At 35.6% G+C, this 12252-nt stretch overlaps 1 protein-coding gene across 11 annotated transcripts in view; it reads left to right on the forward strand.

Moving 5' to 3' along the window:
* NCOA6 (nuclear receptor coactivator 6) overlaps positions 1-12252 on the forward strand; it is a 97391-nt gene that overhangs the window by 33496 nt on the left and 51643 nt on the right. For all 11 annotated transcript variants that reach the window (XM_033433553.2, XM_033433538.2, XM_033433542.2 and 8 more), the window contains 2 exons: positions 5510-5615; positions 10651-10932. In XM_033433553.2, coding sequence (XP_033289444.1) covers positions 10698-10932 — 235 coding nt within the window. In that variant the 5' untranslated portion in view covers positions 5510-5615; positions 10651-10697. The remainder of the gene's footprint in view (positions 1-5509; positions 5616-10650; positions 10933-12252) is intronic.

The raw sequence follows: 12252 nt of genomic DNA on the forward strand, positions 1-12252 counted from the left end.
TTTCTTTCTCAAGACTGCTTTGGCTATTCGGAGTCTTTTGTGTTTCCATACGAATAGTAATATTTTTTGTTCTAATCCTGTGAAGAATGCCATTGGTAGTTTGATAGGGATTGCATTGAATCTGTAGATTGCTTTGGGTAGTATAGTCATTTTCACAATATTGATTCTTCTGATCCAAGAATATGGTATATTTCTCCATCTGTTTATGTCATCTTTGATTTCTTTCATCAGTGTTTTATAGTTTTCTGAGTATAAATTTTTCTCCCCCTTAGGCAGGTTTATTTCTAGGCATTTTATTATTTTTGTTGCAGTGGTAAATGGGAGTGTTTCCTTAATTTCTCTTTCTGATTTTTTGTTGTTGGTGTATAGGAATGCCAGAGATTTCTGTGCATTAATTTTGTATCCTGCAACCTTACCAGATTCATTGATTAGTTCTAGTAGTTTTCTGGTGGCATCTTTAGGATTTTCTATGTATAGTATCATGTCATCGGCAAACAGTGACAGCTTTACTTCTTCTTTTCCAATTTGTATTCCTTTTATTTCTTTTTCTTCTCTGACTGCCGTGGCTAGGACTTCCAAAACTATGTTGAATAAGAGTGGCGAGAGTGGACATCCTCGTCTTGTTCCTGATCCTAGTGGAAATGCTTTCAGTTTTTCAACATTGAGTATGATGCTTGCTGTGGGTTTGTCATGTATGGCCTTTATTATGTTGAGGTAGGTTCCCTCTATGCCCCTTTTCTGGAGAGTTTTTATCATAAATGGGTGTTGAATTTTGTCAAAAGCTTTTTCTGCATCTATTGAGATGATCATATGGTTTTTATTCCTTAATTTGTTAATGTGGTGTATCACATTGATTGTTTTGCATATATTGAATCCTTGCATCCCTGGGATAAATCCCACTTGATCATGGTGTATGATCCTTTTGATGTGCTGTTGAATTCTGTTTGCTAGTATTTTGTTCAATTTTTGCATCTGTGTTCATCAGTGATATTGGTCTATAATTTTCTTTTTTTGTGATATTTTTTTCTGGTTTTGGTATCAGGGTGATGGTGGCTTCGTAGAATGAATTTGGGAGTGTTTCTCCCTCTGCAATTTTTTGGAAGAGTTTGAGATGGATGGGTGTTAGCTCTTCTCTAAATGTTTGACAGAATTCACCTGTGAAGCCATCTGGTCCTGGACTTTTGTTTGTTGGAAGATTTTTAATTATGGTTGCAATTTAATTATTTGTGATAGGTCTGTTTATTTTATTTTAAATTTATAATTTTGGTGCATTGTCACCAGAGTTTTTGGCTGTTCTATTGTTACATTTTGATTTATTGAGATTTTCTTTATGGCTTTTTTTTTTGGCTGTGCTGGGTCTTCCTTGCGGTGCACGGACTTTCTGTAGTTGCAGTGAGCGGGGGCTACTGTTCGCTGTGGTGCGTGGGCTTCTCATTGTTTTGGCTTCTCTTGTTGCAGAGCACAGGCTCTAGGGGCACGCGGGCTTAGTTGCTTTGTGGAATGTGGGATCCTCCCGGGCCAGGGATTGAACCCACGTCCCCTGCATTGGCAGGCAGATTCTTAACCACTGCACCACCAAGGAAGCCTCTTTATGGCCTTTCTTAAAGGTTAATTTTTATTAATGTTCCTTTGGAGACTTAAAAACTGGTTTTTTCTTGAATTAAAAAATAGTTAAGAGATGGGTATTTCTCTAATAATTATTTATTAATACCTAGTACATATATCCATCTAAAATTTTGAGATTATAAAATCAATATTTGGCAATAATGTAAAACTATAGCAGTCCAATTAAAGGCATTGTAGACTGATACTTTCTTATTAAGAGGGAAATTTTTTCTGATGCATGCCGAAATTATGCAGTTTCCATGCATAATTTCTATGTGCACAATAAAGAATACTTTAGAACCTGAACTGAAAATTTAATGAAAAAAAATGTATAACTATTTTAGATAAAATAGGAAAAAACTAAAATCTATGGAATATCTTTATGGAGTTTAAATACAAAATTTGAAATTCTGTTAGAAGTAGGTTTTGTATTTAGTGTATGTACAAAATATTTTTATTTTGTCTCCAAGCATTTGCGAACAGTGTGCCATGATGTTAATTCATTTTAATTTGACAGATTTATTTATTTATTTTAGGCTTATATATATATATATATATATACACTTACATATTTTTTTAATTGAAGTATAGTTGATTTACTATGTTGTGTTAGTTTCACAGCACAGTGATTCATATATATATATATATATATATATATATATATATATATATATATATATATATTCATTCTGTTTCAGATTCTTTTCCCTTATAGGTTATTACAAAATACTGAGTACAGTTCCCTGTCTTTGTAGGTCTTTGTTGGTTATCTATTTTGCAATATATATAGCGGTGTATATATGTTAATCCCAAACTCCTAATTTATCCCTCCTCTCCTTCCCCCTTTGGTAACCATAAGTTTGTTTTCTATGTCTATGAATCTCTTTCTGTTTTGTAAATAAGTTCATTTGTATCTTTTTTTTTTTTTTTTTGGATTCCACATGTAAGCAATATCATATGATATTGGTCTTTTCTCTGTCTGGCTTACTTCAGATAATCTCTAGGTCCATCCATGTAGCTGCAGGTGGCATTATTTCATTCTTTTTTATGGCTGAGTAGTATTCCACTGTGTGGGTATATGTGTATGTATGTAAATATACACACACACAGACACACCACATCTTCTTTGTCCATTCATCTGTTGATGCACATTTAGGTTGCTTCCATGTCTTGGCTATTGTAAATAGGGCTGCAGTGAATATTGGGGTGCATGTATCATTTCAAATTACAGTTTTGTCTGGATATATGCCCAGCAGTGGGATTGCAGATAACTCTAGTTTTAAGGAACCCATACTGTTCTCCATAGTGACTGTACCAATTTACATTCCCACCAACAGTGTAGGAGGGTTCCCTTTTCTCCACACCCTCTCCAGCATTTATTTGTAAACTTTTTGATGATGGCCATTCTGACCAGAGTGAGGTGATACTGCATGGTAGTTTTGATTTGCATTTCTCTAATAATAAGTGATGTTGAACATCTTTTCATGTGCTTTTTGGCCATCTGTATGTCTTCTTTGGAGAAATGTCTATTTAGATCTGCTTTTTTTTTTTAAAGAAAAAGATGTTTAATTTTAGATTGTCTACTTAACAATTCAAACTGAGAAGTTAAAACAATAAAAACAAGATACAAACTCTATAAATATAAACCTAGATGGTTTTGAAAGGAAATATACCCAAATATCAGTAGTGATCATCTGAGTTTTGGGATTACAGTTGATTTTATTCTTTAAAAATATTCTGTATTTTTAAAGATCTCTATAAAAAATTATATATTCTTTTATAACTAGAAAAAAACCCAATAAATTGTATTTTATCAAACAGTTTCTCATTGAGTAAGCTTTTTAATGTTGACTTCTACCTCAGTAAGTTTTAGGAAAACATGAAAAGACCTTTGGACCTTTGTTCTTTCAGCTCTCCGCTAGGTGTTTTCACAAACTATATCTCATTTAATCCTCACAGCACCCTCATGAGATTGTTACTTCCCATTTTACAGATGAAAAATATGAGGCTCAGAGAGGTTAAGCAATATATCTAAGGCCTTTCAGATAAGCAGTGATTCAGCTGCTCACTGGCTAGCTGGTAATTACAATCCAGATCTATTGAACCTTGAAATTTATACACTGCTGAGTGTCACACTGCATACATTAAAATTTTGAATTTTGAAAGTGAAAATTATCAATCATGTTAATTAAAATAATCATTGCTATACTGAAGTCTATATGATTTGTGAATATTGTTTCCCAATATTCTTTTCACTTTCTTTTTTTTCACACACACGCTGTATTTTATTTTTACAAGAGATAAATAAACTGACACCAAGCATTGTAAATGGATGACCACAACAAAAGCAACAATGATTGCAATTACCAAACACAAAACACATTCATACTATGTCATAATATTGACGTTCAGTCCAGTAATCCTCCAGTGTAACAGCTCCTTTACTTTGCAGTGAAAATTGATTTGTATATTTTTTGTGTCTGAGTCCTTGTGGGATTTTTTTTTATTCAAACAGAAAGTCACAAAAATTATAATCATCCTCATCAGTTCACTCAGTCCCACGTAATTAATTTTTTTCATCTTGATCTTTTGTTAGCACTTTTATGAATTCATCAGTTTTCCATTAGAGTTCTGAAAATGCTTATTCATTCAGTTCAGCAGTATAGTCAGTTACCAGAAACCTGTACTTGTCAGAGTCTTTTGCATGAATTCCTTGAAGATGAAACCCCCTTTTTTTTTTTTTTTTTTTTTTTGCGGTACGTGGGCCTCTCACTGTTGCGGCCTCTCCCGTTGCGGAGCACAGGCTCCGGGCGCCGGGCAGGCTCAGCAGCCATGGCTCACGGGCCCAGCCGCTCCACGGCATGTGGGATCTTCCTGGACCGGGGCACGAACCCGTGTCCCCTGCATCAGCAGGCAGACTCTCAACCACTGTACCACCAGGGAAGCCCTGAAACCCTTTTATAGGAACATTTTTGCAAAAGCATCAGAGTATACCCAGAACTGTCTGTAAATGACAAAAGACTTAAAAATGACCACGGTTAAAAATTTGATGAAAGTTCATAATAATGCAGTTGACAAGGAAAGTTAGTTATTTCTGAGATATACATTTTAAAGTAATAACTAGAATTATGACTTATAACATTATACCAGAACATATAAGATTCTTAGAATGTAGTGTCTGAAACATTTATATTAACATATTTCCATACAAATAACCCAAAGAAAGTTTAGTATTAGTTGTTTTTTGTTTGTTTTTTTATACTGCAGGTTCTTATTAGTCATCAATTTTATACACATAAATGTATACATGTTAATCCCAATTGCCAAATTCAGATCTTCTGCCTATTTTTTGATTGGGTTGTTTATTTGTTATTGAGTTGTATGAGTTGTTTTTATATTTTGGAAATTAATCCTTTGTCAGTCACATTGTTTGCAAATACTTTCTCCCATTCTGTATGTTGTCTTTTGTTTACAGTTTCCTTTGCTGTGCAAAAGGTTTTAAGTTTAATTTGGTTCCATTCGTTTATTTTTATTTCCGTTACTCTAGGAGATGAATCTGAAAAGATATTGCTGCGATTTATGTCAAAGAATGTTCTAATTTGACAGATTTAGAAATCAATGTATAGAGAGGGCTCAAAGGCTTAGGGTCCCAGTTTCATGATTCTGGTATATGTCCCTTAGTTTTGCTTCTGTATTCTTTGAATTGGTTGGTGATGAGTGCTTTAAGATCTCAGGGAAAAAAAATATTCTTTGCAGATTTAATGAAAACCCTGTTTTAACATTGTCTGAAGATGTCTAAGTTGACTTGATAAATTGTAATATTTGCATTCTGATGCAAGGATGGGTCACCTCTGTAATTTCTGTATAATATTGTACTTTTATTTTTCCTTTTTTTTTTTTTTAGAGTTTTTATTTGGCTGCTACCTTAAAATAGAAGCCCTAAAAATGCCAGCTTGTTTGGACTTAGAAGATGACCTGGATAAATGATAAAAATTAAGAAAGACATTTTGGTGAGTGAAACCTTATGTGAGAGTGAGTATGGCTCAGCTTAATTCCAAGCAGTGGAATGACACTACCAAAGTTACATTGCAAAAATTCTCTAAGTTTGAGTGCCTTCTGTTTCTCTGGGATTAAGACCTTGATCTCTTTTTTTTTCTTTTTTCTTTTCTCTCTCAGGGAGTCCATAGACCTCCCAAGAGGCACATCATAAGACTTAAATGTGTTTTAAATACCTGGTCTTCTCCAGCACTACACCAAACCCAGTGTAGTATACTGGGGCCTAGTGTTCTGTCAGTCAATCTTGTGAGTCATGATTTAATTAGAAATTGAAAACTGATGGCCTGTGGGCCATATGCAGGTGCGGTGAGTTTCATTTGGCCCATAGAGTATTTTCCAGAAATATAAATCAATTTTAAAATTTGGAGATTTTACTAAATATATGGATTTTAGTCTATTCTTAAAATTGAGAATGTTAGTCCTGGGCCTGTATAACACCTTCTGTCCCTCCAGAAAGAAAGTAATAAAGTGGAACAGAGTAGCAGCTGCTGAGCATAGATGGGTATGCAAGTTTCCTATTGCCCAAACCATTCATACAGTATGTGCAAATGCATTTAATGTTCAGTGTTCTTCTCTTACTTACTTTATGTGCCTGACCCCTGTAGGTATATGAATTTGTGATTTCTGAGGTGCATAATAGCATCTTGCCTTTTTGCTCAAATGGCAGATAATCTGAATAGTCTGTGACAATCTTTTAACCATTATTCACATAGGAATCTGAATATATGTAAATATACATATAAAATATATATTTAAACCGGAAAAGACTGGTGTAAGTAATTAAATATATGTAATATATATAAATTTATATATTTATAAATATATATGTTCAAATATGTTTATTTTTAAAACATACTGTGATTTGGAAGATGTTCATAGATAAGCTTCTTAGCATTCCTGATGTCTGGCAGAGTTTTACCATGGAGCAGTACTATGTTTCTGGTATGCTTGTTTTTTCCCTTTTTTTTTTTTTTTGGCCACACCACATGGCATGTGGGATCTTCCCCCACCAGGGATTGAACCCGTGCCCCCTGCACTGGGAGCGTGGAGTCTTAACCACTGGACCTCCAGGGAAGTCCTCTTTTTCCTTTTTTTTTTTTTTTAAACAATTAATTCTTTATTGTGATCAATTTCAAATATTTATAATTTATAGTACAAATAAAAATATAATGAACACCTGTATACTCATCACCTATAATTAGCCATTATTAACATCTTGTTATATTTGATTAATCTGTTTTTTCCTCGTTTTTTTCAAGAGTAAATTGCAGACATCATGACATTTTACCTCAAAATGCTTCCGTATGCATCTCTTGGGACTTCCGTGGCAGTCCAGTTGTTAAGACTCTGTGCTTCCATTGCAGGGGGCACGGGTTTGATCCCTGATCAGGGAACTGAGATCCCTCGTGCCATGTGATGTGGCCAAAAAAATAAATAAATGCTTCAGTATGCATGTCTTAAGAGACAATAAGAATATTGTGGGCTTCCCTGGTGGCGCAGTGGTTGAGAGTCCGCCTGCCGATGCAGGGGACACGGGTTTGTGCCCCTGTCCAGGAAGATCCCACATGCTGCGGAGCAGCTGGGCCCGTGAGCCATGGCTGCTGAGCCTGCGTGTCCGGAGCCTGTGCTCTGCAGCGGGAGAGGCCACAACAGTGAGAGGCCAGTGTACCGCAAAAAAAAATAAAAAAGAACATTGTCCAAAATAACCACAGCACCATTATTATCACACCTACCAAAATTAGTAATAACTCCCTAATTATCCTAAAAATGTGCTTTGCATCTGTTTTTTTTCAAACCAAGATCCAGTAAAATACTGTACATTGCATTTGATATTTTAAAAAAATATTTATTTATTTGGCTGCATTGGGTCTTAGTTGCGGCAGGCAGGCTCTTTGTTGTGGCATGGGCTTCTCTCTAGTTGTGGCACGTGGGCTCCAGAGCGCGTGGGCTCAGTTGTTGCAGCACACACGTGCTCTCTAGCTATGGTGTGCGGGCTCTAGAGTGCACAGTCTTAGTTGCCCTGCAGCATGTGGAATCTTAGTTCCCTGACCAGGGATCGAACCCGCATCCCCTGCATTGGAAGGTGGGTTCTTTGACCACTGAACTACCAGAGAAGTCCCCATTGCACTTGATTTTTAAAGCTCTTAAGTCTCTTTTAATGTAGAACAGTACTACCCACCCTTTTTTTCCCCGGTGACCACTGACTTATTGAAGAGGCCAAGCCAATTGTGCTGTAGAAATCCTACACTCTAGATTTCCCTAATTATTTCCTCATGGTGTTCTTTAACTTGTTCCTCTGTCTCCTGTTAAAAACTTGTTAGATTCAGGTTAAACATTTTGGCAGGAATATTTCATAGGTAATGCTGTGCACTTAATATTGTACATAATTTCTGGTTGTTTCTCTGTTAATGATGCTGAGGTGGATCATTGCATTCAAGTGGTAGAAGTCAAGTCTTTCCGTTGTGAAGTTACAGTTTTCCCTTTGCCAAGCAGCAGATATCTGGGATGATACTTTGACATCGTGTAACTATCCAGAACTCTGTCAAATTTTCACATAGTGTTTTTTCCTTACTGATGATCCTTGCCTGAATTATTTTATTAGGGATTGCAAAACTGGGGGTTTTCTATTGACACCATCTTTTTATATTTAAGTTGGCATTCTTCCATAAAAAAAGCTTTCCTTTATCAACTGGAGCTCTTTGGCTCCTGAAATGATTTCATTTGGAAATCTTTTTCATTCTACCTTGGACAAGTAGAATAAATAATATGCTTGCTTTTAAAATTTCTCCTAAATATCGTATTTGTTTTTAGATTCTTTATAAAAGATCAAAATAGCCCCAATAAGAAGTTAAATCAGTAGGTAATCTGAAAATTATGTGGGTGAGCAAGATAACTGGTGGTTAATTTTAGCAAACACAAAGAAATAGCGCATGCTCATGATAGATGACCATAAATAAGCAAATGAGTCTCTTGAGCTAGTCAGCTATACTCTTGGAGAGAATTTTCACTGAACTACATTTTCACTCAAAGATTACTCCATTATTTTGATAATAAATCCTTAGATTTTAAGTGGGCATTAATCTCAAAGAATATGTTATCTGGAAGAAGTTTCATTTTCTTTTAATTTTTATAAATTTATTTATTTTTGGCTGCATTGGGTCTTCGTTGCTGCACGCGGGCTTTCTCTAGTTGCGGTGAGCAGGGGCTACCCTTCGTTGCAGTGCATGGGCTTCTCATTGCAGTGGCTTCTCTTGTTGCGGAGAACGGGCTCTAGGGTGCGTGGGCTTCAGTAGTTGTGGCTTGCAGGCTCTAGAGCACAAACTCGGTAGTTGTGGCGCACGGGCTTAGTTGCTCCGCACAGGCTTAGTTGCTCTGCACGGGCTTAGTTGCTCCACGGCATGTGGGATCTTCCCGGACCAGGGCTCGAACCCGTGTCCCCTGCATTGGCAGGCGGGTTCTTAACCACTGTGCCACCAGGGAAGTCCTGAATGCTGTTTTTTCTTTTTTTTACATCTTTATTGGAGTATAATTGTTTTACAATGGTGTGTTAGTTTCTGCTTTATAGCAAAGTGAATCAGTTATACATATACATATGTTCCCATATCTCTTCCCTCTTGCATGCTATTTTTTCTTAACCATCCAAATTACACTGTTCCTTTGTAACACCAATGGTACTAGAAAAGGTTATAATTGCCAGACTATAAGACACTCTCTGCTCAAATGTAAAAGTTTTTTTCCATTTTTATTTACAACAGAGGAATTTTCCCCCTTAAAATTGCTTAGGTTTGGTTTTTGAAAAGCCTTTGCTCTTGAAGTTTAGTGATTATTTTAAAAAGAAAAGTTAAACAGTTTTAAAAAGTTGATACTTTTTTTCTATTTATGCAAGTAGTATAACCATATTACAGCATATTTAGCTTTGCATTTTCCTAATGACTCATAGCGTTTTTGGAAAATAGGAAAAGAAAATTTACCAACAATCTTACCAACCTAGCACAATCACTATTTGCGTTTTAGTGGGTTTATTTTCAGTCCTTTTTTTATTATCCATCTTTTAAAAAAATAGCTTTAATTATGCTTTATATAGGGAATTTTTTTAAATTAGAAGATATGTGTGAGGTTCTTATGTTTCTATACCATTCTTGCTTAACACAAATGCTGAAAATTAATGTCCATTCATTCACTTTTGGGTAAGAATGTGATCATCAATCCCAAAGATAATGGAGGAAATGGCCACATGGTGTGGTCTTTAATATTTGTACTCTTTGGTAGGCAACATAACTGAAAATAGCAGAAAATGTGACTTCCCTAGACCTAAAAGTTAAAAAGTAATTTAGTTCTGTCCTAGACATAGTTCTTTGCCTCTGTAAATATGTGTTAACCACTTGTTTTCCTTTTGCAAAAGTATTTTTAAATTTTTGTGTCTTTGTTTTGTTTCTGAATCATTATTTTCAGCTATGCGACTATTAATAACCCTTTAAAAGTTGTTTTAAATGGTCCTCATGAAAAACTTTAGGATTTTAGGTAGTCCTGCAGATGCTCTTAGTTAGGTCAAGTTGTCCTTTGCTGGTTAAAGCAGAGGGCTTTAGAAACCTTGGCTGCTCTGAAGCTTTTGTTAGGACAGGAGTAAGGGGAGTCTTGGCGTCAACCCCAGTCTTGCTCTGTGGGAGTCAACCAAAGGCTAATATGAATTAATTCTCAGAAAATACCTATTTTATTTTCTTGTGATCTTTCGTTCCCTTCTACCCATATTCTAGGCTGACCAATAAAAGGAATTTTATTTAAAACTGGTATGTTTTTATTTCTAGTATCTTTAAGAACTGTTATAGAATATCTTAATTAAACTAGCGTATCCCCTCTGTAATTTCTTAATTTTTATAGTACTTCCTTATTATTTGGCAAATAAATTACAGTTTTCATAGAACTATAATTATACATTGTTGACTGTATAATTATGCATTGTAATGCTTTTTGTATCTTCTGTTTTCAAAGGTTTTTTTATTGTCCACTTGGCATATGCTTCTGGAATAATATTCACCATGGTTTTGGATGACCTTCCAAACTTAGAAGACATCTATACTTCCTTGTGTTCATCAACAGTGGAGGACTCAGAGATGGATTTTGACTCTGGACTAGAAGATGATGACTCAAAAAGTGATAGTATTTTGGAGGATTCCACAATCTTTGTGGCCTTCAAAGGAAATATAGATGATAAAGACTTCAAATGGAAATTGGACACAATATTGGAGAACGTGCCCAATTTGTTACACATGGGTAATTTGCTTTATTTTTCCTTCTTGTTACTCTTTTTGAATTGTCATTCTGTGGTTATCTCGAGTTTTACAAATACAACTGTGGTTGTAGTAGGTTGAAAGTCTGATTATAATTGCAGAGTTGGAATTTTAGGATTTTTTTTTAATAGAAATGCTGTTGTATTTTTTTAAGTACGTGGAGTAACTGAACATAATAAAGCATTACTTAGCATAGTAATCCTTAAATTATCTGTTCTAATGGATAGGAGTAATTCTATCTAATTTTAGCTCTCTGGTCTTTAGTTTCCTTACCTATAAAATGAAGAAGTAAGACTGGATCTTTGAGGTGACTTAAAACTTAAAAAAATCTTTTACTCCATGGTTCTACTTAAAATGAACCTGAAATTTGTTCTTTTAAATTTTAGGTCAGAGGTTAACCGATAGCCTGCTGTATCCATGTACAGCCATGTGTTATGGTCCACTTTAATTTTTGGGTTGTTTTTTTTTTTAATGTTTGAATTTCATTGCCACTGCTTTTAAAAATGAGGTATTTTACATTAAAATTCAGATTTTAGGGGCTTCCCTGGTGGCGCAGTGGTTGGGAGTCCGCCTGCCGATGCAGGGGACGCGGGTTCATGCCCCAGTCCGGGAGGATCCCGCGTGCCGCGGAGCGGCTGGGCCCTTGGGCCGTGGCTGCTGGGCCTGCGCTTCCGGAGCCTGTGCTCCGCAACGGGAGAGGCCACAGCAGTGAGAGGCCTGCGTACTGCCAAAATAAATAAATAAATAAATTCATATTTTAGATTTGTCTTTAAACAGGAAAGGTCAGATAACATTGAGCTCTCCTATCCCAGGTGGTGCTGAGTAGCAGCTGCCACTGAAGGCAGGCCCTCCCCTCACGACAGTCCCATCTGTCCTCTTCACACATTTAAGATAACCTGTAGTGGTCTTGTGGGAAGTTGTGCTTGTCAACTTTGGTTTAGATGTTCTCCATATTTTCTAGGTAGCACAATTATTTAATTCCTTCAGACATAGTACAAAGCCTAGATTTTATCCTTTTATCACAGATCTTGACTTGATTAAGTGCTAACCAACTTTTTTAGGTTTTGGGGTCTTATTCATTAGAATTGATGTCAGGAGGAGAGCTGTCTTTTTTTTCAAGGGTCCTTTTTTTGCTATGCTATATAAGACTTCTCTGTAGTTCTGGATTATTTAACATAGTATTAGAGACTTTTATGGTGAAAGTTGTAATTATCACCATAATCATGTCATAATATATCATATCTTAAGGGCTAGCTGCACCTGAAATTGTTCATTGCTCTTTTTTAAAAAAATATTTATTTAT

The sequence above is a fragment of the Orcinus orca genome, chromosome 16, assembly GCF_937001465.1.
Source record: "Orcinus orca chromosome 16, mOrcOrc1.1, whole genome shotgun sequence".
Lineage (NCBI taxonomy): Eukaryota > Metazoa > Chordata > Mammalia > Artiodactyla > Delphinidae > Orcinus > Orcinus orca.